The sequence below is a fragment of the Calypte anna genome, chromosome 2 (assembly GCF_003957555.1).
Source record: "Calypte anna isolate BGI_N300 chromosome 2, bCalAnn1_v1.p, whole genome shotgun sequence".
Lineage (NCBI taxonomy): Eukaryota > Metazoa > Chordata > Aves > Apodiformes > Trochilidae > Calypte > Calypte anna.
In genome coordinates this window covers 46350964-46377891 of record NC_044245.1, presented here as the reverse complement: position 1 = coordinate 46377891, position 26928 = coordinate 46350964, and the positions used below count along the sequence as shown (strand labels likewise).

The 26928-nt window shown below is 46.1% G+C and overlaps 1 protein-coding gene across 1 annotated transcript in view; it reads right to left on the bottom strand.

The window, feature by feature from the left end:
- Nucleotides 1-16417: 16417 nt before the first annotated feature.
- Nucleotides 16418-26928, bottom strand: part of GLI3 (GLI family zinc finger 3) — a 208151-nt gene continuing 197640 nt past the window's right edge. Inside the window, exons 12-15 of the mRNA XM_008498278.2 lie at nt 26280-26444; nt 23468-23758; nt 19915-20242; nt 16418-18771 (exon numbers count right to left, since the gene is read on the bottom strand). Coding sequence (XP_008496500.2) covers nt 16487-18771; nt 19915-20242; nt 23468-23758; nt 26280-26444 — 3069 coding nt within the window. The 3' untranslated portion in view covers nt 16418-16486. The remainder of the gene's footprint in view (nt 18772-19914; nt 20243-23467; nt 23759-26279; nt 26445-26928) is intronic.

The following is a 26928-nucleotide window of genomic DNA, read 5'->3' as shown; positions in this document are numbered from 1 at the left end:
GTCACCGTGGGATGTCACCCTAGTTCCAAGACTATGTTTGTTTTGAACCAGAGCAGGTACCTCTGCTTTTCTGTCTGCAGGCTAGAGTTACTGCCTTCCTGACACCACTGCAACTCACCGTGGGACCAGTTCCTCACTCCCAGCCTCTCCTCCCCATCTGTCCTTTTCTAACTTCAACATAGTGGGTCCATCTTCACATCCCCTCAGAGTGTGGAGGTGCAGCTGAGTGCTCACACCCCAAGGCAGGTCTGAAGCAAAGGATGTTCACCATCAATGGCAGAGTTGCAATCTAGGGCACTTCCAAGTGCCACAGACACTTGGGCATGTTCCAGTGGGTTGCTGGCTGCCTGCACCCTGTGCTGTAGCTCCTGGTGGCTCTGCTCTGCCCATATCCTCTGCCCAGATGCCCGGCCTAAGGCTGGGCTCAGTGTTGAAACAGAGGAGCATTCCCCATGCTACGTGTGCATCTGGGATGAGAGGGGAAATGCAGCAGTTTCCAAAAGCACCGACAAAGTTGCTTTATGTTGTTATCTGATGAGAAATGTAATGAGGCAAAAATGCCATGAGTCAGCTCTTCTGTCGAGGGATTACTGCTGAGGACTCTCAAGACCTTATGTGCACCAATGACTGTAACCAATGATTAAGGGTATGAAGCATGCACACAAGGTAAATAAATGGTTGGAGAGCCCTGCCCCAAGTCAAATTCCTCCCCCCATTTTTTTTTATTTTCCTTTCTCACCATTGAGAGACAAACAGAAGTTCAAGTGATGTTATGGAGCAATGCATTTGGCAAGTTTCTTGCTGCTGGGTCCCAGTATCTGACAAGGCCATTTACTGACACTGTCTTTGCATTCACCGGAGGTGCCACATCCAGACAAGGCAGCAGGATGAAGCAGGGTGCAGGGGAGAGATGAGGCTTGTCACATCAACTGCAAATGGTTCCACTTAGTGTTAACCTGAAGCTAATGTGTGGGCCAAGTGCCAAATTTCTAACTTCCTGTCATAGGTCCCTGACTGACAGAGAGGGGCTGGTGCTGTAGGGGCCTTTCATTTCCCACCCAGAAAAATCAAAGTGAGTTAACTTGCTTAAAACAGAAAAACAAACAAACAAAACAAAACAAAAACAAAAAACCAAAAAACCAAAAAAACCAAACAAAAAAAGAAAAACAAAAAAAAACCACTTGTGCATATGTATGTGTTTCCTGATGGACATGATATACTTTGTAAAGTCCTAAGGAGCTGAAGTCCTTAGAAGCTGATGTGGGAATTCAGGACCTTTCCAGAACTCAGGCCTTGGGTTCTCTAGCCTTGGCTGATGGATGATTTTTGAGCTGGAACTTTTCAGAGATCCCCTTTCTCTAGCTGCTAGGCAGAACTGGGGTTCTGGTGCCTTTAAACATGCCAAGGATTTGGTATCCAGGCTGCTCCTTGCTCTGTGCTTGGATACGTCTGGGAAAATCATCTGGGAGGTAAGGAGAGGTATGCTTATTAAATGTGCTCACTTGGAGTTAAAGGGCCAAGCACATCCCTTTTCCTTCACTCTGCTACAAAAAGCTCACCAGGATGAACAAAATGGTTAAAGGTGCATGATGAGAAAAGAGCTAGGTAATTGCATTACGCCTGGATGGGGTGGCTGCCAGTCACAGAGATCCAGGTACAGCAATGAATGAAGCCAGTTCTTGTTCCCTTCCTCCTGCCACTGTCCCTCTCTGGAAAATAATGCCTTCGCTCCTCATTCACTAACACCCTGGCTCTGGGATTTGTGTATTTGAGCCAAGCAGTACAATCTGACCTGACCTGTATGAACAAAACAAGCTGTTCCAGCTCATCACCTCCTATGTTGGAGGTGGAAGCACATGGACTGGGATCCCCAGGACCCTCACATTCCTGCATCCCATGGCTGGATTGGTATGAATACCTATTAATACAGAGGAAGAGATTAGGAGGGGAGAAAATCACAACTCTTTCCCAAGAGGGCCTGGCTCCACTCAGGCAGAAAGCCTGCCTTGCATGCAGTGCATCACCCCAGTCATGGTACACCTTTCTTTCTACCTGACATCTACACCAGGGCAGCTGCAGAGAGCTGACAGTCAACCACATGCAACTCAGCCTTTTGTGGCTCCTGAGCACTGAGTTTGCCTCATGCTGTAGTGACCAGCTGGTACGAATTTGCTCCTAGGTGCATCCTCTTGTTCCTTGCTTTCAGCAGGTTGGCTAATAAGCTTGCAGCTTTCCTGAAGGCAACCAGGGGCAACAGCTGAAGCCTTGGATCTGCTTCCTCTACTGAGAAATATATCCAGAAATATTTCACTGTTTCAGTCCACTGAAAAAGAGAGCTGGATTGGACCCCGTGCAGCTCTGGGCTTGCAGCTCTCCCTGAGCCAAGCAGGCATGTAGGCACTCTCGCTTTAAGAATTGATTTCCTAAGTGAACTGTCAACTCCCGGTGGCTAGAAAAATCTGCAAACAATTTCTAGTCACTGAACAAAGCAAATCTTTGTACTGTGCTGTAATAGTTCATTATTAAATAAAAGCTCCTTTGTTAGGCTATAAGAAATGGTGTGTACTCTGCTGCTCTCCACGAAGTGCCTTAGTGTGACTTTGTACTGCATATAAATCGTATTTCATGTGCCGTAAAAAATGTGCATAGTGGGTTATTTTCATTTTTGTAGGACAAACTAAGCATGAAGTGAAGATAAAGGCATAGGTCTGATGGTTGAACTTTATTATTGATGTATTTGATTCAGGATCATAGGTAGGAAACCAGAAACTAGACTTTCTCTCATTTGCAACAGGGTGACTGATGAACAACATGGGCAAAATCACTAGTGAGAAGAGTGAGGGAAAACTTCAGCAGCTGCAGTTCCTACAAGATCTGTTACTTACTCAGCTGTCTTCTTGCATTTCCAGGCTTAAATGAGTGAAAACAGGAGAAAAAGTGTGTCAGTGATTTCCCATCCAGAAAAGCAAATGTGTTTCCTGCTCCCTCCCTTCTTTCTTTTTGCACTGCACCCAGCAAGATCCCAGTATTCTGGCTGCAGAGCCCGGTTACCCTGCTCAGCATCTCCTTGTGCCATGCCCTGGTGTTGCTCTGCAGCAGATGCAGCCATGGCACAGGCACAGAAGCTGTAAACCTGCATGAGAGGGGATTGGGATCACCAGACCTCTCTTCACAAGTTTATCATCCACATGGTCCAAAACGCTTCTCCAGCCCACAGCTTTGAGGCATGGGATCCCCCTCTCCCAGATGGGACATGGGGCCTTAGGCCTCAGTTCATGTGTTTGCCTTTCACAAGGCAAACCCATTTTGTCAGGCTGTGCCCTTTTAAGCAAACCCATCAGACCATCATATAAGCTTGCATCCCCTTAGTTTCTTCTCTCTTGTGATGTTTTGCATGGGGCTGGCAGTGCATGACCATGGCTGTGGGTTTTCTGCTCCTTCCTTTCCCCCACCACACCATTATGGCCATGTGAGACCCCCTCAGTGCTGGGAGACAGGACCAGAGTAGGCCTTGGGCAGATTCTTTTTCCGAGGCCTGCTCACTTTCTGCTCTTGGCCGAGCTGTAAACAAGGATTTTCCCATAAGCATCCAGCCCAGCTCAGGCTGAGGCTTTTAGCTCTCATCCTGTGGGTGATTCATATGCCATCTAATAATAACATCTCCTGGCCAACAACTGACCATGGGAAACTTCAGATTGCTTTGGGCTGCCGGCCCACCAGCGCTCCCAAGCTTTCCTTTGAGGAGCAGGTTTCCCTTGGAGGGCAGGGCTGCACACCGTGATGCTGGCATTGCTGGCAGTGGTGCTCTCCCCCAGGCCACAAACCCCCCCCTGTTCCAGTGGCAATGCCACCACTGGGTCTTGGGGGGGTGGGGAGTGTGGGGTGGAGGAGGGTGGAAAGTGGACTGCTCTTCCTCCTACTTTAATACAGCAGTCACAGTTAATTACTTCTGGTAACTGCACTCAGGCTAATTACCACACCCAGCCCTTCCAGGGCAAAGCCGTGATTTTCCTAAGCTGCCTCCTCCAAATGCTGTTTAGAGCATCTGCAAGGAACTCCTACATGGCTGCCAAATTCCTCTTCGTGGCAGGGCTGCTACTGCCTCCCCTCTTACGAGGCAGCAGGAGGTGTGCTGGGAATGCCTCACTCACTTGTTGGGATGCTGCCAGGGAGAAGGGGCGCTGGCAGGGCAAAATAACACCTGTGCCCCCTGGGCAGACACCTGCACCCCCTTATCTGGTGCTACTGGGAGGGGGGACTGCCCCGGCCAGTGCTTGACCATCTGAAAAGGGAGGCTGGAGGGGGTTGGTGGAGGCTGGAGAGGTCTCACCCCCGAGACCGTGTGGCTGAAGCCTTGCCAGGTGCCGAGTCTTACGTCCCGGTTGCAGAGCAGAAGTGGGGATGGGGAGGGCGTGAGCAGCACACCAGCACCCTGCGTTAGAGCTCCAGTAAGTTGATGAAGGGAGGACATGGGGACAGAGGTCCCCAGAGGGACCCGGGCAGGAGTGGTCCAGCACTGGGCATCACCCTATGCCGAGGCGGGGGATGAGTGAATGGGTCTGCCGGGCGCGGATCTGCAGCCAGGAAGACACCGACCGCACAGTGATCCGGGCTCCCACAGCGTGGCAGCACCGAACTGCTGAGACAGCCTCGGACCCCAGTCTCAAAGATGGCTCTGGGCTCTGTATACGCTGCTCCCGATGCGTGAGCACCGCTGCAGCCCAGGGGGACAAGACACTTGTAGGGGAGATAGGGTCACTGCTGAGTCCTCCGGAGTGAGTGCCAGATGCTGGAAGAGGATTAATTAAAAGCCAGAAAGCCAACATGTCACGGAGCACAGGAGACGTGTGACACCGAGGGCAATGTGGCAGCCTGGTGAGCAGAACCGCAGCAGGAACCAGGCACCCAGCCCTGCTCCTGGGTGTAAGGAGAGAGGCAAGGAGCCCTTTCCCTCCTGCCATCGAGCCCTGCAGCTGTGAGTGGGGTTGCCCACACAAAACCTCTCACACAGGCACTCCAGCCCTTCCCCACCAACTTTAACTCTCAAGGATGGCGGCAGGCCAGGCTGGCCGGGCTGTGCAGGACATGGGCTCCTTGGCCAGCACCACTGCCATGCCCTCAGCTCCCCTGGTTGCCCACTGGAGCCCCAGCTTCCCAGCAGTCCTGGGGATAGACCCATGCTGCCACACCACCCACACTAGGGCTGGGGGATTTTTCTGGGAAGCAGCTGGCTCGTCGTTTCACATTTGCCATTTGTTTTCCTCTCAGGAAGCTTTACTTTTCAGTCCTGCCCTGACCTAGACTGGAGCTGGGGTTTTCCAGCCCTGGGAAGCAGGGTGGCATGGGGCAATTCCCTACTTCAGCTGCACTACCCAGGGATGGAACTAAAAGCCAGGAGACAGGGTCTAGCTATGCCACCACCAGCAGTGGTGAGGCAGCTGTGGTGCTTACCTCCCAATGGTTTTGGACGTGCTTTTCAGAGCCTTCTTGTATTGTAAAAAGCATGAAATGATCCCTGGGTGGAGGAGGAAGAGCTGGTCCTGGAGGCCAGCTGCCACAGCACTGAGGACATGATACATGGCTTCAGCCTTCAAGGATGCCCCAGTTTCAAAACAGGGCTGGTCCCATTTTTGCTGAGTGCATGTGGTGGTTCTAAAATTACTAAAGGCTGTCTTTTAGCTTTGTTTTTCTTCCTCTAAATCTGATGTTTTCATTACAGTGGATCCGCTTTTACCAACAAAAAGACTTTGACCAAATACACCACAGTGGCACAAGTAAATCTGAGCAATGTCACTATCTAGAGCACACTGGGAACAGCATTTAGGTTTTGAGGCTCTCCATTTTTAAGTTTATCGCAAGGCCAGGCAGGCATGGGCTGACTCTCATGTGCCTGTATGTGTCTCTTTTAAAGCAAGGAAATTTGCATCCAAACCTAATGGAGACCCTCAAATTTTCATGACAATGTTGACATAAAACTCATCACCTGGTAGAGGAGCAGGGACCAGAGAGCCTGTCACTCTGCAGCCTTGTTTTCCTGATGGAAAAGACTTTGAGAACATGCACAGAGAAAGGAGAAATGAGTGCTGCAGTGCTCATATTTAACAGGATAAATCAAAGCTTTACTATTTGGCTACTACTACTACTACAGGACTGTTGATATTTTAATATTTTTATTTTTCTGTGCCCAGCAGTTTCTTCACCACAAAAAATCCAAGGAGATTTTTTAAATCCTTGGGATTTCTGCAAAATGAAGCCCGTTGCACCAGCACTTCTAAATGAAGCTTGGCAGAGAGGAATGGTACACAGGCTGCAGAAAGCTACAGGAGTTGCTAAAGGCAGAGATGAGGCTGCAGAAGAAGACCCCAGCCCCCAGATGTGTTTCAAACAGAAGATACAAAGACTGCAATCACAGGTCTCAGACAAGTTGGACATCTCACATCTCAAAAGAGGCCCTGGCTTCAACATCAGCAGAGAGGTTGCTGGGCAGAGGAGTATTCCCTGTCACATTTTTCTGGCCATTGCCCTTTCTTTCTCTGCTGACACTCAAGGTAAACCGGAGCTGGGCACTTTCCGGCTGCCCATGCCAAGCAGAGTTCAGGTTAAGAGCTGCTTGAAACCTAAGCTGTTTCAGGGCACAAAGGTAGGTAAGAAGTGCTATATTGGTTCAAGACTGCACTCCACAGAGATACAAAAGGCATTGCTGCCTCCCTAATTGTGTGGCTAGCCTTTGCACAGCTTCAAGCATTTTCTGTAATTAGGAGAAAACAGCAGCAATCTCCAAGGGACCAACCAAGGAGAGGAAAAAATAATTGTAATAATTTTGTAATAATTTTGGGGTTTTCTTTTTCCCTATCCTAGACCAGCCTTGAGGAGGGAATGAAAGGGCAGGGAGAGGCACCCAAGGCAAGGAAAGGACTGGACATGGGGCAGGTGTAGGAGCTGTGCCACTGGGATTGCTCACACTGGGTCATCCTGCAGAAGGGCAGAGTGGTGGGCATGGGTCGGGGATGCAGCACTGCAGACTTCAGTGACACAAATTCCTTGAGTTTATCAATAACTGAACAAGTGTGCCCCGATGTGTCCCCAGTAGTGCTGCCCAAAGGAGAGCACTTGCCAGCTGAGAATGGGAATTCCCTAGGGAATGGCCATGGTGCTTCTGCCTGCGTGGCTGCAGAGGAGAGCTCTACATTTACTGCTGAGAGGGAACCAACCCTGATCCCCACTTGTGCTGGGGCACACTCTGCCAGGTACTGCAGCCCTACAGGCCTCCATCCTCTGCTGTCCCAACCCCTGACCTCACCATGAGCACTGGGACCTCCCACTGATGCTGTGCCATGGGGTAGCAAAGAATGCAAGGGACACAGCACCAGTGAGGAGGATTCCAGCTTGGGTAAGCAAGAACGTGATGTGCAGCCACATCATTTGGGGAGCTTTGGAGAGGCACCTGTTTGCCATTGAGCACCACAGCTCTGAGGGCTTGGTGCCTGATGACTGCTTTAACACAAGATATGAGCTGTGGGGTTTTTTAGCCCTCTTTTACCTCTGTAATCCTCTGGTGAGAGCTCAAGTTCAGCTTCTGCAGAAGGATGATGGATGGCGATGGAGATGCCTCTGACCGTTTCTTATTTTTCTTTGAAGTTCCATTCAAAAAGCCATATTCTGTCAGTGCCTAAGTGTGGGGTCCCACAGCCAATGTCAAAGGAGTTTAATGAAAGCAATGGACTGGGGGCTGAAGCAACCAGCAATGCCAGGAATGAGACGTATCTGCTCTTTCCCGGCAAAGCCTCCTAGGCAGATAAAGAATTTGGCCAGTGAAAACATTGTTGTGACCCTTTGGCACTTCAGGATGTGCTGTAGGTCTTCAAAGCAAAACTGCCTCAAGGCAAGTTAGGCAAACTGAGTTTGCTGATGGCTTGGGAGAGCTGGCTGCTCATGTCATGGAGATGGGAAATCTCCCAGCAGCAAAGGTGCAGTGGAAATGATGCTAAGGAGGGGGGGAGCACATGTATTTCCCAAAATTCTCCCTCAGAAAATGCTGCCTGGACCCACAAGCCTTTTTTCTGCCCAGCCCTATAGATGCCTCTGCTTTGAGGTTGTCATTAAGGGTTGCTATAGGAATTTAATACTTCTGTGCATTCAGGTCTGAGCAGCTCCTTCCTCCCACTCCCCCTCACTAGCAGGGGGCTGGCAGCACCGGGGCTCTGAGGACAGTGGAGGATGCTCAGATACAGCAGGATTGGGGTTATTCAGCTCAGCTAATTAGTGCTACTATTTCTGTCTCTGGCCTTTTCTCCATTTGTATCCATCTGTGGCTCTTTTCAGTACTTATGAAGCTTTCCACCCTCTTGTTTTTCTTCTCTCTCCTCCTCTGTCTTCCAGATTTTTGCCACTGTTTCATGTTGCTCTCCAAGTTATTTGTCTCTTCTGTCTTGCTCTGGTCGTGGGAACATTAGTAATGTTTTTTCTGTAGAGCAGGGTGGCTTGGAGACTGCCTCGCAGACCTGACACCCATCCTAGAGCTGCTGGCAAAGTCTGGAGCAGCTCAACCAGCCTCTGGGAACCGATCTTGTTTACGGTTCATCGCCATCTGATCTGCCCACCGCTCTTCTCTCCCGTCTGGGCCCAACTGTGCCACCGCCGACCCGGGCCGGGCTGAGCAGGGCGGAGGGCCCGCTCGCTCCTGGCTCTCCCACCGCAGCCGCCCCGCATGTGGCTGTGAGGGGAAGCGTGACTCACACCGGCCTCCCACCCACCCAGGAGTCACAGTGTTGGTCTATCACGTCTCAGCCATCTGGGGCAGCTCGCAGGGAGGGCGGCTGCTTCCTTGGCGAGGCATGAAATGGGTCATCACTCTGTGCCCGGGACATGGGTGAAACGGGACCAAGGCTGTGAGACTCGGCGGCTATAAGCAGCTCCGCATCGGATGCGGGGGTTGTACCCCATGATGGGGGGGGCAGGCAAGGAGGTGCATGTGCAGGCAGACCTGGGGTGCAAGGATTCCTGTTAAACACCAGCAATTCTTCCTCCTTCTTGCCCGCACTTATTCCCTTTTTTTCCCTGGGAAATGCACAGAGTCAGTCTGAAGCCAGGGAAGGAAGACGGGCAGACATGGTGGGAACATAAAGGGTGGAAACACAAAGAGGTTATGTGCTTCTCGGGGTGGAAAGAGGCCCGGGTTATTAAATAGCAGGCAATTTTAGCATGAGTTATTAATATTAGTTGTTTGTACTGGGAAGTGGTGCCTAGGGGCTCCCATGGCACTAATCATGTAACAAAGCTGTGTTCCTAACACAAATAGCTTGTTTCAGCCTGCAGAGAACAACTTGTCTTCTTCCCATTACCCCCTCTTTGAAAAAACAGTATGAAGATTGCACAGTCGAGCCCACAAAAATTGGGAAAGCTAAAAAAATGACATTAGACTGTCCTGTGGTGCCACCACTTACAGCCAGCCCGCCCGGTAACTCCATCAACACCTTGGGACGACACAGCCTGCTCTTCCCTCTGGCTCCCCAGCTTCACCCCCCAACTCGGCAGGGCTGGCCTCAACATTATGGTGATTTTTGTGCTTCCCTTCTGTTTGGTGCTTGGGTGTGGTAATGCAACATCACCTGTTAAATGTAGGGGGGGGGGGGCTGTGTGGGGGGGGGTTTCCTGCCTCACTGGTCGGTGCTGCTTATTTCTGTTTTATTCAGGCTTTGCAAACTGCAGTGTTCTTCACTACATGCCCTTCTGAAGCAAGAAACAAATTTAATTAATTCGGCTAATTTGCAGCCTTGGCAACAAAGCACAGACTGAAGGTAAACAGCATCCACTAATTTGGGATCCACAACTGCCCTGCTATTTTTTGTTTTCCTGAGGACTTGGGGGTATTTTCAGTTTTACCACATGGACACCCCAGTCCTCCTGCCCCTTGCTGCAGCTTTGCACATGCAAAGCTCTTCATCAACCTGATCTCAGGTCAGGCTGGAGGACCAGAAATACACCCTGCAGCCCCAACCCTTCCCCTAGCAGTGCTCACCTCTACAAATGCTGTGGCCCTGGTGCCTGACCTCCCTGGCAGCATTTTCATCTGCACCTTCAACACAGCAAGCACAAACGGTGAAGAGGGCAGGGGTCTCCACGATATCTGGCACCCTCCTGATTTTCATCCTGAGGTAGATACAGATGGGGAAGAGGTAACAAAAAATGAGCCTGCATGGGGCTGGTTAAAGGCAGTGTTTTGACAGCACAGTGCAAGGTGCAGAGGTGCTGGACATCCAGGTGTGGAGCAGGTGTGCAAAGCTACGAGTGCTTGCTTAGCATGGTGCTCTGGGTACATGCATGCCTGCATGCCTTTGCAGCATTAAGAGGTGGGAGTCCCTCAGAAATGCTGTGTTCGTTTCTAAGCCCCTGACAAACATCCTCTGTGATCAGCATGGATCCTGTTACTTGATATTCCCATCCCCACAGGCCTGCTCATTTCCCCAAAGCTCTGTGGTGTCTTTGCCCCAGGCTTACCTAACCTGCTGCCAACCTCCTGCTGGAGCAAGCTAGGAGGATGCCATTGTCACACACACACACACACACACACACACACACACACACCCACACCCACACCCACACACCACCCCACAGTGAGCTGATGCTGGAGCACTGACACACTCTGGGAGGATTTTGGGTTGCAGCACATGAGTTAAAGCACCATGGCCACCATCAAGCCTCATGTCCTGCAGCAGGGTCTCCTTCACCTCTACCAGACCACTCCCAGTCCTCTCCTCGTATCCCAGTGCCTTCTCTGCTGGGCATGCTATGCATCTCCCTTCTGCCCCTCATCCCTCCAAAACCTTAAGCTCTGAGCTAAATGAGAAAAGAGTAATAATGGATGAAGAGAGAGTTAAAAAAACCAAACCACAAACCAAACCAAATTAAACCTTGTTATGATAAGCAAGTAACATTTCAAGGTTACCTCCTTGTCTTTGGAAGTGGTTCACCTGTTATAGTGAAGGAAGGACTAAGGCTGAGCACTGACAGCTCAACAGCACAGTCCTGGGCTTGCTGAGGTGCAAGCAATGAAAATAAAAGGTCTTGAAATCAGAACAGCTCCTTCACCTTAACACTAAGCATTACAATTTCTTCTGTAACTACTGGTCACTAGTAACTTTACATCCCCCATGACTGCTATATTCAACAGGAAGACTCCCTAAATATGCCCAGCTTTGAAAAAGATGACATCTAGTGCTTCTGCAGATAACGCAATTACCCACCAGAGTGGACACCTACAGCCTAATACAGCTAAAGGAGCATCTCTGCTTCCTTCCCGTGCTGCTCCATGGGTGGCTGAGCCTTTGGAAAAGACTCTTGGTAAGTGAGGTAGGAAAACGCAGCCCCCATGTAAAAGCCCAGAGCTGCTTGGCCTTCACCTCTGGAACAACTGCTCTGGCAGCAGAGTTATCCAGGCAGGTCTCTATCCTCCTTTCATCTACATGACACTGCATTTTTGGGTTTTTTTCTCCACCCTGCAACCCCTTGGCCATTTTTCTCTAGAGATAATGGTAAGGACACTGTTCCGCCTTCCCGTCGTTTTTTCAAAATGTGAATGAAGTGAAGCAAGAGGCTGGGAAGCAGAAACAGAAAAGCAAACGACCATGAACGGAAGCGATACGTGTGCTGATTGCAACCAGGCTCTCCAGACAAGCAAAAATAACTCAAAAAAATAACTAACTCCCCCAAGGAGATATTTTAAAAGCTGAAAGCTAAGAACTTAAGTACAAAGGCTTTTGTGTTTTTATTGACATTGTAAGAAACATTTTTTCTTTTCTTTGTTACAAAAGAGCTAAGTGGTTCTGAAAGCAGAAGTACAGTTTATATGTACCCAGTGCTACAGACCCTTCAGATCAACCTAAGGCTCAAGAAACATCAGAACATAACTGCAGGTTTATCAAAAGAAGACCAGTAAGGCCTGTTACAGCTGAACACTATTCCTACTGTACGTAAATGTATTTACACATTTTCTTTTCTTTTTTTATTAAAAAAAAAAAAAAAAGGATTACAAGCTTTATAAAAAAAAACCAAACTTTAAAAAAATTGGAAAAAAATGAACACATTTTTATCTTACACATCTGCAGGACTGACAACAGTAACTGTTCCATAGGAGACATTCCACCAATCCAAGGACAATAACACGTGAATACCAGAGGTTTACGAAACGTTTCAGACACTATTAACAGTGGTGTGTGCTATTACGGTGAGTACAGCCTCATCGGGATAATCTGCCAACACATCTTGGTCCCTCTCTTTTACAGGATCAACACAAAATAAGGCACATACATTGCGAGAATATAAACACTGCTGTTCAGAAGGATGAGCCACTGCCCAACAGGCATGGGCCAGCTGACCAGCCATGGCACCAAGGGGCTGGGGGCAGGAAGCAATGATTGGAAGCAAGTGAGCCAGCCAGCATCTGAATGCAGGAACCATTTGGAGCCATTCTCCAAGGAGAGAATAACATCACCTGCCACATGGGTGTATGGGGCCATCACACTCCTCAGCAAAGCCCCTCTGAAAGCCCACTGACTTCTCTGCAAAAACAGCTTTCCTCCACCTGGCTGTGTCTGATGGATGAAGTCTCATGGTGGTTCCCACATCGTGGCAAGTAAAAGTGCCTGGAGAAATACATGTGCTACTCATGGGCTGAGCGAGGCCAATGTGCCCAAGGCCAAAAAAAGGAATCTGGAAGACCTTCACAGAGCCATTAGAAGAAAAAGTGATTTAGACTCAGGCTGCAATGCTTTAACAGTAGGAAATTCACAATATTTTCTGCATTTTGTAGCATTCTGAGGTGAACGGTGGGTTTCCAGATGATACGATGATGCACCAGCTACACAAAAGCAAGTTTTGGCTCTGTAACTGGACAAGCAGGAGTAGAGGGGTGTCAGTAAACGTGAGCAGTGCTGGTGGGACTTTCCCCAGGCTGCCACACATTGAGAAGGTTGACAAGTGAAAACTGGTGTTCACCACAACAGCGCCGTTCTCTGAGAACTTCGTTTACCTTATCAAAACAAACCCAAAACCCAAGGTAGCAGGGCTAAGATGTACTGTGCTACCCTCACAGGTACCCAGACAGGCTCTTTAGGATTAAAATAGAAAAACATGAGGAGAAACTCAAGGATGAAAAGTGACACATGAATGTAAGTGGCACACATGCTTAATGGTCAAAATGATAAACGATTTGCACAAACTCTTGGGGGACACGGTGGAGTCTCCGATTCTTCATCTTGGCCAAATCAAAGCTAAAGGCCTTTCTCGAGCATGTGGTTTTGGCCAAGACACATTGTTGGCCCAAGACAGGGGTAAGTGAGTGACAAAGGTTTGTCAAATCCAGGAAGGCAAATTAGCTACTCCAACAGTCCCTGTTCGCCCTGAGCGATATGAATGGCTCCTTCTAAGCTCTGATGGATCACATCTGTTAATAGCTTCTCAGCTTCAATTGGACCAGCAAATACAATTATGAACTGGAAAACTGAATTTAAAAAAATAGTTTGGTGGGTTTTTGTTGTGCTTTTTTTTTTTGCTTTTTTTGTTGTTTTTTTTTTTTTTTTTAATGTATTGGCTCTATAACAATAAAAGGCTTCTCTCCCAAGCCACCTACTCCCAAGTTGGTCATAAGTCTCCCTGATGAAATTGTTTATAAACATGTAATTGATGGCTTAATAAACAACCAGTCATTGGTTACTGAGAACCATCTGAAACACATCCAGTGCAGCCTTTCCTCATGCACACGCTGCTGTTCCTCCACAGGGGTGCGAGCTGTATCACACACAGCAACCTACAGCATGGCCCTCAAAGCATCCCTCCTCCTCTTCCTCCTCCTTCTCCTCCTCCATGACCTGCCCAGCCTGAGGCTCTCGTGTCCCCACCTCCCCATGCCCCAGCAGTGGGGCAGGGGCACAGGCTGCCTGCAGGCAGCAGGGCTCTGCAGAGCTGCCCCTGGGCGATGGGAGCACAACAGGGAGCAGCTCTGCAGCGTTGCAACACCAAAGCAACCATTTGCCACACTGTGCACTTTGCCACAGTGAGCTGTGCCCGGTTCCCTCTGCAGCCCAGGGACCACTGCAGAAGGGCTGTGAGAGTTGGTCAGAGGCAGGGAGGCTGGGGAGGAGAACTGGCAAAGGGCAAAGAGCAGGATGGGGGAACAAACATGCATGAGACAGAGGCAGGAAGAATTACCTGTTAAAAATACAGAGAAAGGCAGGAGCCAGATGATGATAAAAGCTGTAGGACATTCACATTTGCCTTGATTTCTGACATTCCAGCTCACAATGCAGATCAATTGGCCCATGCTGTGATAAGCCCAAATATGGCCCCAGCACCAGATTCCTATGATGTTTTCCTACTGATTTACAGCTTCTTCCTCTGATTCTAACAGTTGTTAACAGATCAAGGTTATCCAATAGCTTCACTGAGGTTGTATTCCTACACATTCCTCAAATGCCATGCCCTGAATCAGCTCATATTTCATCTATTCTTTACAGTCAAAAAAATGAGTGCTCAGGCCTTCTAGCCTATGGAAATCACTTCCTGGTGCTACTCCTAATTTTGACTGGGCTAACTTTTATCTGTATTTCAAAACTGGCCACATTCTTCCTTTTCACCATATGTCTATTCTAACACCAGCTCCTTACAGACATCAAATCCATGACTGTAGGTGCTTGCACCACTTACATCCTGTAGAAGAATTCTACTAACAAGATTTAACTGAGAAGTCAGCGAGGGCTGGACTGATGTGCAGCACCCAGGAACTGGGTGAACTTAAACCTTGGTCTTGTAACTCTTTTCCATCCCAAACTGTTCACCCAGGAGTACCTTGTGTTCAGGGGTGCAGGCATGGAGCCCAGCACAGCAAAAAAACATGCTAGCAGAGCTTGTGCTTATGGAGCAAATGCCATTCACCTTTACCAGTGAGTAGCTTCATGACACAGTGCATTGCTTCCAGTTTTTGTTGGTTTGCTTTGAAATGAAATGCATTTGGTATCACCAGCAGACAGGGGCTGGGTTAGTCTTTTTGAGTTTGATTAGTCATCAAATGTTCTTGCTGTTCCTCTTGTTTCTCTGCTATTTTTAATGGTGGTTTAAACATCTTCATTTTGTAAAGCTTGGCTAGAGTGGTAAACTTTTGAGATTATCAGAGTACTTGAAATTACTTTGATTTATATGGCTGGTATCCAAACTGTTTGTTTTCTACTTGTTTTACCTGCCATGTCCATGATGTTTTTGAAGCAGTACTTGTTTGTTATGTCAATGAGCATTTACTTATTTTAAAACAGATGATCCCTCCACGAAGCTGTACATGCTAAAACAGATGCACAAGGCAGTTCTCCCAGCAATGGAATTGTTACTGCAAATACGAACCAGAGGCTCAGCAAATTACATCTTAACAATTAGCATTTAAAAAAAAAATACAAAAAATCCCCATTTTGGAATACAGCAACTTTGTTATTTCATTGTATGAAATACTACTTAAGACCCTGATAATTTTTCTCCACAAACGTGGTATGCAACTACCCAAATCGCCAAACACGTCCATAAATTTACTATCCAGTCATTTAAAAAAGAAGGCTGAAAACCAGAATGCCAAATACTGCAAAAGATGAGAGCTGAACTAAGGATAGCTTTCTGGTCCTCTCCTTCCTCTGAAATGGATTAAACATGACACAAGCTCAGTGTCATAATGCATGGCAGTGACAGCTATCTGTGTGTGTACACAGAAACCTTAAACATTTGCTAGGGATGGAAAGGTTGATGCTTTTATATTTCTTATTTACTTGAACTTCCTGATTTTTTGTGCTCTGTGACTCTGAAACTACAGCCCAGGGGTACCGTGGCAGTGCATTTCTAAGCTGGTTGTCCACCAGTGCTACGTATCCAATGCATCCAGAGAGGATTTGATCACTATATGCTCAATTCACATTGTTCCTGGGTACTTTGTGCCTAAGTGTTTAGGGGGAAAGTTGCAACAGTTTTACAGGGTCTAGTTTCTTTTTTCTAACAGAAATTTGCAAAGTCATTTCATCAGACCTTTCTTTAAAAAAAACAACAAGAAAAAACCAAACCCAAAACAAACCCAAAACAAAACAAAAACATGCACTTCACACGTTTACATTGGTTTACAATTAAAAAAAAAGGGAAAAAGGAAGCATACAGACATTCAAAAAGAGAGACAGAGAGAGAAGGGGCGGGGGTAGATGGGTGTAGCAATACTGATTCAAAACTGAAATGGAAGACAGTTTCTCCCTAGAACACTTTAGGGTTTTCAGAGTCCTTATTCCATAAAAGGAATATACTTGAAACACATCCCATTTAGGTGAGATGAGATTGCTAAAATACATACACAACTAAAAAATATGAGTCTTTTTTTCATCCGTTATCTCCAAAGGGTTTTTTGTTGTTTCGTTGGGTTTTTCTTGTTTTGCTTTTTGTTTTTGTTTGTTAGTTTGTTTGGTTTTTATGTCTATTGCATAACAGCAAGAAACTTGCTTTCTTCTGCAAGTGAGGTCAACAAAGAGCTCATGTCCCCAATGGCCATGTTGGTTGTGCTTACAGGCATAGCTGGGAATGTAAGAGACGCTCGGGGAGTGGTGAGGCGCGAGGAATTGCGAGAGAGATTCTGAATGATACTCGGGCTCAGGGCTCCTGAAATTAAGCTGACATGGTCCCCATCATCTATGATAGCATCAAAATCAATCTGCACACTCTCTAGGCTGTTGCTGTCAATGCTGTCAACTGTGCTCGACACTTGGTTAACCCCCGGGGAAAGAAGCTCGGATGAGTTTGCAGTTGCAGTCCCCTGCAGCAGGCAGTTAGCTTCCGAACCAAAGAAAGAACCTGTTTTCATAGCTTGGTGGCTGAAGCCTGTGGTTTGGTCATACAACTGACCAGAGTAATTCTGCACACTAGAGCAGAACTGCTGCGACTGACCTTGCATCTCCATCTTAACGGTGTTTACCCTGTATGCCTGGTTGCCATCACTTATGAGTCCTTGCTGTTGTGCCAGGTTGTTTCTCAACATATTTTGCCGCCTGTTGCTGCTGTAAGTAGAGCAGGGCTGGTAACTTTTGGCCACTAACAAATCTGAAGCCTGGCTGCCAGTGGTGTGAGACACCGGTGGACAACTCTGCGGCCCTTGATACAGGCTGCTTTGTGAGGTAGGACTAACCTGCCCTAGCATCATCTGACCAGACTGATTGACTCCCTGGTAATGAATGCCATCTCCAACTGGTTGGCTTTGCAAATATTCCTGTTCCATCATATTCCTGTTCGGCATCCCATTTGCCATACTGGCGGCTTGATCGTTGGTTGGCATGGGATGGCCAAAATTTTGTTGGTTCCCAGTCACTGGCATGCTGCTGCTCCTCAGCTTCTGCCCTTGCACTGCCATGCCACAGGAATTGTCTATCGCCCCAGGCATCATTGCCTGCCTGCCGATGCTTTCAGTGTAAGGCTTACTGGGCTGCATGCTGAAGGAATTAGTGCTGCCAGGAATGGTGTTTTGCTGTAAACTGTAGGAACCGCTGCTCTCTGCCAGGTTCTGATAGCCATTCTGCTGGGCCACGTTGCTTCTCTCCAGGTTCTGCTGCTGAACCATCATATTGTTATATAGTCCAAAGGCCCGAGCCTGCTGCACTGCTGAGCGCTGCCCGCATTTCAGTTTTGGAGGAGATAAGTCAGAACTTCCTGAGCTTACTTCATTCCACTGAATGGGCAAGTCACTCTTGTTTACCTCAGATCCTGCCTGCTGACTGCTCGGTGGAGGGGCTTGGTCAAAGTTGCCGGGGTTGTTGTTTCCTAACACTGAGCTGTGATGCATTTTGTTGCCATCTAGGACGTTGTTCAACAAGTGGTCATACACACCCTGATTCTGGGAATTCAGATACTGAACCACGTCATCTGGCAGAAGATCCTCATCATTCAGACTGACACCTGCTTCCATCGTAGCAGTCTCCAGGGCGACGTTCTCGCTGATGCTGGGAGGACAGGGAGAGCCTAAGCCGCGGAAGACGCCACCCTCAGAACGGGTGTAGTTCTGAAGAACAAGGTTGCGCTTTTCCATGGATGGAGACAAAGCAGGAGGATTAAAGCTATTAAGACTGTTGAAACGCTGGACTCTAGGGACAGAGAGATTGTCGGAAGCCATTCTTACTGGATCACTGGCTCTCCTCATCCCATTTCCTAGAGCATCATGAGACAGAAAATGCCTCCTGTTGTAACCGTTTGCCCCACCGTCACTACATCTTCGAGGGGCATTCACTGGAGGCAGTGGAGATACTCCAGACTCCCTGCAGTCACCCAGGAGTGCCATCCTTGTTTTAAGGCTCATCCTCTCCATGTTAGGCAGTGGAGTTGGTGGGGGTCCACCGGTAGCTGCTGCATATTTAGCTTTCAGCCTGTATTGCTGGGCTGGGGTGAGGCTGAGAAGACTTGGCAGGTCATCACACTGACTTGCTTCACTGGAGCGCCGGGAGGCATCCGTCGAGATGGGGTCGTAGGAGTCTGCAACACTCACGTTTTGTGGTCTTCCCTCGGCCTGGGAGGCATCGCTGGACCTCCGGCTGGAGAAGCAAGGTGAGATTCCAGAAGACCTGCGGCTGCTCAAGTAGGCTGAACTGATGGTGCTAGTATTGCTGTCCCTCCTGTTCAGCATGTTCAACACAGTGATGTCCGTACTTGAAAGTTCGTTCCTGTTTGGCAGAATAGTCATGGATCCTCCTACACTGCAGCTGCTGTTCGACTGGGTACCTGGAGGTAAAATACACAGTTAAATCAAATGAGAATCACCCAGAAACTGGCACCCAGTAAAGAAGGGAGTACAGAGGAAGAGACTGCATCATCACAGCAAATCGTAGCAGTGCTCTTCCTTGAAAGAAGTAGGGATAAAAACTGTGTCCTTAGGTTAAAGTTAATGCAGAGACTCAAGGGTATCCTTTCAGTGAGAATCCCAGCACACAATTTATAGGCCGTAGCCACAAACTGTCATCAGCTGGTGTCGTGCTCCAGACTGCAGTACAGCTATGCTGGTTTATGTGCCAGAAGGACACATTCGTAAGGAAGCTTTTTATAGGAAAAATATAATTGAACAGGCATTTGTGTGAAATGACAAAACATAAAAACCTGGAGGCTATTCAAGGTCATTTGTAACACTTCTCGAAATACTCTTGAAATAACTCCTAACAACTGCAAAACATCTTTGCTGGTTTCCTTGCTTTGTTTTGTTTTTAAGTAAACAGAATACATTTCTTAATTCTACATAGTTTCTTTTGACTGAATGGATTTCAGAAAACCTGGGCTGTCACTGCTGGGTGGAGTGCAGAAACCTATGAACATGCTATAAGGCCAGCAGGGACATGCATTTTGGCAATGAGCAGCTCCTTGTACAAAAACAACTACAGATCTTCAGAGTTCAATCATGTCTTGCTCCCATCAATGGCTACTTGCCCTTCTTATCAGTAGCATCCATACATATAACATATTTACAGGTATGGAAACAGTTCATTAGAAGGGCAGCCCAACACATTTATTCAAAGGGTGCCATGCTAAGGCCTCATCTGAAAGACTTCTGTACAATAAGCTGCCAGCTATTTATTTCATCTGCCTTGCCTCCAAACAAGACAGGATGATGATGATCTTGGGACCAAGCCTTTAATTGCTGGGAATATTTAAAACTTGACGCTGGGCACTGGTTCTGTAAAACACAGAACTATCAGAATTCTCACAGGATGGGTAGCAGGCCTTGTAATGAGGGATAAACAGCAAGTGGTCAATTTATGAACCATTCTCACAGATGCTGAGAGTCATAAACTGCACTACTCTTTACAAGGGTGCAAGACTGAGCAATTACTTAAGGACAAAAAGGGGTTACCATTCCACTTATGTGTATCTCACCATTTCCTATGAGAGGCGGCAAGGTTGGGGCTTTGGAAGGTGGAATGGGGTTCAGTCTTGGAAGCATTCCATTAACTTGTTTCAACCTTTCTAATTTCACTTGCTCCATCCATTTGGTCCCTGTCATATTCCTCCTGGCCTGTAAGCCAAGTGCTGTGGTGGCTGTGGAAATGGTAGAGTCCATGATTGGGGTTTCATCAATGACACTGAGGTCTCCTACACTACCACCACCAGTTAGAGTAAGCTCGATCCCATTGTTGGAATAGTTGCTGATGGGGGAGTGTTTGCTGCTGCATGTAGACTGACCACCAGGGCTTGGCTGAGATGTCTGTTGGAGTGAAGGAAGAAACAGGAGAATGTTAGGGTTAAGCAAAAAATATTAACAAGAGCACCTGCAGCAAATGCAGGAAAACCAAATGTAAAGAAAAGTTTAGCATTAAATGATGACAGTGATCATTAAGAGGCTCTCTAGAAACTGATTCTAACTGCAGTGAATACCATTGCAAAGCTCCAGATTAAAATCCACTTCAGTATCTTGCTGACAGTACATACTAAATCCACAGGAGACATTTATTTCAGTTATTTCCATAATTGCTTCTATCATTTCACATAATCTGTGAGCATTTATGTATGGATATTCTACTTTGGGTATGTGATGCTCCCAACTGAACTCAATAAACCATGAGCCATGTTATGCAGTTTAATTTACACTGCTAGGCTTGCAGCAAGCAAGCAAACAAACAAACAAGACACCAGCAGCACTGGAATCTGTATTTTTTTAATTAGACTTGTGGCTAAAGAATGTAAGTATTTTCCAAGCTTAAGGCTCATTGTTAGAAGCAGCGGTTGGCCTGAAATGTTGGCATGTAATGAAACAGGGACAAAGCACCAGTGAGAAAAAAATACTGTATCATATTATCAGCATCCTGTGACCCTAGCAGCACTAGGGCCTGACTTTTAACTCCTCTTTTCCCTAGCTTATACCACCTCTTCCCTGAGTCAAAGAAGTTATGATCCTGAATCAGATCATTTGTTTCATTTGAATTTTAAATTTAAGAATTTAAGAACACAGAACAGGCTTTTCATCTACAGGGATATGAGCCGATTGCAATAATTTGTCCTTTCTGTTCTTAACAGAGAGTGTTCCCTGCTGCTCTAGCAGAATTCTTGCTGTGGGGAAACACAGCCTTGCTTTATTTTTTTATTCTCATAAAAGAAGGGGAAATTTTCTCTGACAAACTGAAACAGACAGACTGACAGACAAAACAGACAGCAAGACAGACAGAAGTCTCTGGGCATAGAATCTGGGTATAGGTTGTGGCAGTGTGATCACAAATCAGTGGGGCATGCAGTATTGTTTTGCTTCCAAGAACAGTTTCATTTAAGTATTTAACTTCTGGAGTTTCTGCTGTGGTTTTTAATTTTTTTTTTTTTTTTTTTTTTTTTTTTTTTTGCCAGCCTGTGACTTTCATGCACATTTTACTGACAAATGGTAGCTAGAATTTCTGAGGTAACAGTGATGGCTCTCACTTTTAACATCAGTGAATGAAGACACAAACCCATGGCAATACTGTAGCTTCACATGCCCCTGAGATGCCCATTAAGATGCAATAGCTGTTTGCTAATTTCTAACTTGGACACATAATTAGAATTTATGAGGCCACACTGAGCAAGTTCATTTCCAACTCCTGGACATGGCAGATTTGGTGTCAGGAATAGAAATAACAGGTATTATGAAGAAGAGTCTTTATGCTTCTGGACAATAGTTCCATGCAATACAGAAGAAGAGTGAGAAGCCTGTTCTTGCAGCCACGTGTCAAGATCACAGTGAGGTAGTTTACCGAAGTAAGGGCTGTTTCAGAGGGGACATACATTTCTAGATGTGCAAATACAGAAAAATAATGGGTGCCTCATCTAGAGGAGAAGGTACAAAGACATTTCTGAAGACATTTCACCAATATAAGCCAGATTTCTCACATGTCAAGTGTTGCAAAATGCTCACAGCACATTACGTTTGGGAATGAGTTTAATGGATTGCATGTTGCTAAATAAAGAAATGACTGGACAACAGGCAGAGACTAAAATAAAGACATAAATAATGTTGCAATAAGAAAAACAGCAGAAAAGTTAAAATGCCCTCACCTTATTACCCACTGTCCTTAGGAAGTTAGAACAAGACATTTAAGAGCATTAGACAGAAAAGACATTGGATTAGTTGGAAAAACAGAAAATTTATCAATTTATGCAAGCAAAGAAAACCAGGAAATACAAAATTGTTTTTAGAAGAAATTTTTCAGTGAGAAGTATTTAATATTATGTAAGCAATCAGCATTAATACCTCTTTCCTGCTAATTTTATGCAAGCTAAAACCACCTTTGCTCAACACGACTTAATAATACTATAGATTTATCTAGCTAAGCAAGAGGAGAATGAGTTTTGCTCCTCTGTAATTTAAGGTAGTTATCACCAAAACCAGCAGAGGTTCTTTATCTCCTGCATCAGTGGAAGTTAACTCTGGGCATTTGGAAGTTTCTGAATTCAGGATTAATGCTCCACAGTTTGAGCATAAGCCTTAGGCACAATATACCAGGAACTTATATTTCTGTAAGTAATCACTGAACTGCAGCATGATTAACAATATAAGCAGAACTTGGAGGGCTCATATTTGTAGTCCCTAAGAGCTGAGTCTAGATGAGTAGACCCTCATGTGGAAAAGAATGGAGTGACTGCCTTTGCTAGCCCTTGTGAAAAGGATGGATGGCACATGCAATGCAGGCCAACTAAAGAACTTCTTTATCTAAGCTGCTACACAAAAAAATAGATTAAGGTCCTTTCAGTCTTCAAGACTATACTGGTTTAATGCAATACATTAAGGCAAACATGAGAAAAGATGTGCAGAGACTCTTTAATTCAGCTCAATTTAGTTAATGGGAATTCGGTTAACTCGGTCAAGTTAAATTAAGTATCAGATTAAGAGAGGAGGTCACATTACAAGCAAAATCAAATGTTATCAAAAGATCTCCTCCTGCTATTTAAGAATGTCAACTTATCTTGCTTCAGCTTGATCCATGACCTTACAACCTCAAGCCCCTAAAATCTAGTTGTTATCCCAGGTTCTCAAAAAATTACCACCATTTTAGCCTTTTGTACTTTTTTTTTTTTTTTTTTTTTTTTGCATTCTGTTTTCGGGCCTGAAAGATTCACATTCTTTTAACTTTAAGAGGAGAATGTACAAAAAAAAAAAAGCCTTTTTAAAAAAGAAAACTGTGATTTTCTCATAATACACTGATTCCAGAAGACGAAGCTTTAAGAGAAACAATTATTGTGAGGCTTGCCAACACTGCACTTACTGCATACTGCGCAGATGAGATGTAATCTTTTTATTTGCTATTTGTTAGGTTTCTAAAATATTTTACAATGTGAACGAAAAAGAAAACCTCACAAAACCTAAGCTTGTGAGCTAGAGTCTAGGGGCTTAAGCATTTCAGAAAAGGGTTATAAACTGGTTGCAAGGAGAGAAGGGACAAAGGCAGTGGCAGGGTGTATTGCGTACCATTGGTTTTTCTGACTTGACGGCTTTCACTTGGAGGCATTCTTCACGCTTTGAGGTAGTGTTGCTGAGGTCCTTCTGCTCACCAATTGCACCCTGAGTCTGATGGCCTGGTGACCGGGTCTGAGAGTGGCTGCCTGGGTCTCTTGGTGGTGGAGGCCTCGGGTGGATATCTCCCCGCTGCTTCTTGGTGACGTGTGCCTCCGGGCCGTGCACGGTCTTCACATGTTTCCGCAGAGAACTGGGGTCCGTGTAGCGTTTCGTGCAGCCCGGTATCTTGCAAACATAGGGTTTCTGCCAAGAGAAGAAAAACATTTAAATTAGATTTAATTCCACGTGGGACTCCTGAAGAGCTCCTTGGAGCACAGCTGGTGCCTACAGTTATATGCTCTCGCAGTGAATTTGTTCTCTAATTTATGGTCTCTACAGTGACTGCAACTAGACAAACCTATTAATTCTCCTTGGTATTGAAGGTACCCATCACAGCTGTGCAGTTTATGGAGGGCAGAGCTTCTCATGATGTGAACTGGCACAGCTTTGACTTATCATAGCACAGGAGTCAAGAGAGCTGTGGCAACTTACAAAAACTGGGCTAGTTTTCTATCCTGCCCATTGCCCTCCAAAGTTTTATACCTGAATGCTCAGCTTCTAGTATGCTCAGTACCTACTCCTTGACATTCAGCAGCAAACACATGTTGGGGCATTTGGTCAGGCAGGATTATCTGCTTAGTTTTTTCCTGGCTCCTTCAGATCATTAGTATAGTGTCAAAGCACAGGATGCAGTACGATAGGAATTTTCACATTACAGCAATATATGCACTAGTATTATTAGTGTCACCAGCATAACTTTTTGTTTTTAAACCCACTGACTTTGTTAATTTCATTCACTAAGCAATGTAGAAAAAAGAAAATTTACTGGCATAATTTAACATAGATTTGTTCTTGTATTATGAGAGGATTAGAAAGAAGACTTAAACCCTTCCTAAACAAAGTATCATTCACCCACTTTTAATACTGAATTGTTTCCAAGTAACTACTATTTTAAAGATTTACAGTAGCCCTCAAGAAAGGAAAGAAATAAGACCCTCACACAGTGTGGAGCCTTTGACAAACCAAGCTTCTTCATGGCTATCTAAGGCCTGAGTCTGCTTTCACTGACCTCAACAGAAAAAACTTCACATCAAACTGAAAAGGAGCAAAAGTGTCAACCGTGAGCAATTTAAAGTTGATGCTGAGCTATTGAAGATGTTTTCTCAAGATGCTGTGGAAGTACAAGTCAGTTAGGTCTCTTTTACCTCCGTAAAGTGGACAAAGACACCTCAGCTGCTTTTAAACCTGCTTCCAGATTACCTGCTGCAGCAAAGTGCTGAATTATGTGTTTCCCACAGTGTTCATGGCACTCCATCAGTATACATTGCCTAAGAATAATACTCGGTTTCATTGTGGAATAACAGTAAAAGAAATTTTTCTTTTACCCTTGCTGCTGTACCTACCAGAAATGATGCAGAGCAGAAAATTTTTCTTGGTTCCTTACTGTTAAGACATGAAATCCTGATCTTAAAACACAGACAGTGCAGGTCACATCTTTAAGTTTGAGAGGATCTTACTCATCAACTAGGCAAGAAACAGATTAGTTCAGACAGTGGATAGCTGACTTGGTGAACTTCCTTCTGCCTTGGTGACTATTCACAGAATTGCTGCTGGGTTTCAGTGCAGTTGTTTGTTGGGCTGCTGAGAGCACACACAGCAGGAACAAGGCAAACTCAGGAGATGGGCAGCTCTCTCTGCTTTCCTTGTGACTCAAGAGATGCTGCAGGGACCAGGGGACTGGAAGAAGATGAATGTTCCCAGCAGATTCTGCCAGTCCTAGCGAACGCCTGCGACAGACCTGGCAGCTAGAGGAGGATACAAGCCTAGTGGAAACAGATATAGCTGCTATGGTTTCTGCACCAGGCAGTCACCATGCTGCTCTGTCCAGCCCTTCCAGTACTTCCAGGTTTAGGCTAGAGGTGAAGGAGTCCTGAGATGAGTCAAGGAGGAGAGACTGGGCTCCAAGATGTGAGATTGAGAGGGCAAAGGATTGTGACTCCACATGTAACCTGGAATGGGACAGTTAAGCAGGGACAAAGCATGGAGATGCTGTGATTCCTGAAAGAGGAGGCAGCAGTAATGGGAGACACACTGTAATAAAGAGGTTTTACACTGAGAGTGTCATGGGAGATGGCTGTGACTGTCATAGCTGTTTTGCTGAAAAAAGATTAAATTCCCTCCACTGCACCCCTACTCCATGTGGTCTGCTCAGGATGGAAATCAAGAGTGAAATAGCCTGGAGAAGAAGGAAAAGGACTTACTCAGAACTTACAGGGCAACCCAAATTCTCCATACCCTGGAGAGTTACTGATAGCTTGATAGCTGTCCACAGCAGCACAAAGGAGGCTGCAGGAGGCTGTGGGAGGTGTCAACTCCCACCCAGGAGGAGAATGCACCTGGGCCAGGCCCAACCTCACTCATGCCCACAGGAAAAACCATCCCAGGGTTTCAGGGGAACCAAGAACCTGGTTAATTGCATGTGTTTACATTAGATCCCTTCTTTAAATCTGTCTTACACGTAATTAAATGGCCCTCTCTAGGCCAAACAGTCTCTCTAGGTCTGTATGACACAGGAATGACTGTGCTGGCAAGAGCCATCCAGAACTTCTATTCCTTCCAGGTTGCTGAGGATTTTTTTGCCTGGTCTCTGTCATAAATTTCTATGACCACATTGTAAATCTGTTCGATGCCAAACATTACTTTTTTTGAAGCTGTGCTTACTTACCTCATTGGAATGAGTCCTGTTTTGGTGCTTGGCCCTGTCAGATGCATTGGAGAAAGCTTTGTTGCAACCTTCGTGTTCACACACATATGGTTTCTCTCCAGTGTGAGATCTCAAGTGTGTTTTCAAGTTTTCTAGTCTGGAGTAGGCCTTAGTACAACCTTCAAACTGAAGACAAGAAGTTAGTCTGGATTAATTTTAATCTTTGGATTTGCAAGAAATGGTAAAAGCTGACCTATGAAAGCGTAGAAACCTTCCAGGCCATCAAAACCTTGCCTAGCATAATTCTGTTTCGGTTTGCTGAATTTTAATTTATCCAGACAAACCCCATTACAGCTTTAGTTAAAATGCTTCCAGCATTATGTAAGTCTTCTCCTAGAGGAGAGCAGTATTTGTGTATTTTGTCTAAAACAGCAATCCACTCATCACCACTAGGAGGCTGGTGGCCAGAAGTGACACCCAGCTCTGCAAGACAAGATGCTTTTAAATAATTCAGCAAACTGAGCCCTGTTTAACACTCCCTTTTGGGGCTTTTTTGTACTTGAGGTAGTGGGCTAAATTATCCAGTGAATCCCCTCTCCTAAAGCTCTTGTCATCTGCATGAGCTGGATAACAAACCAAACATGACAGTCTCTTCTCCAACAAACATCTG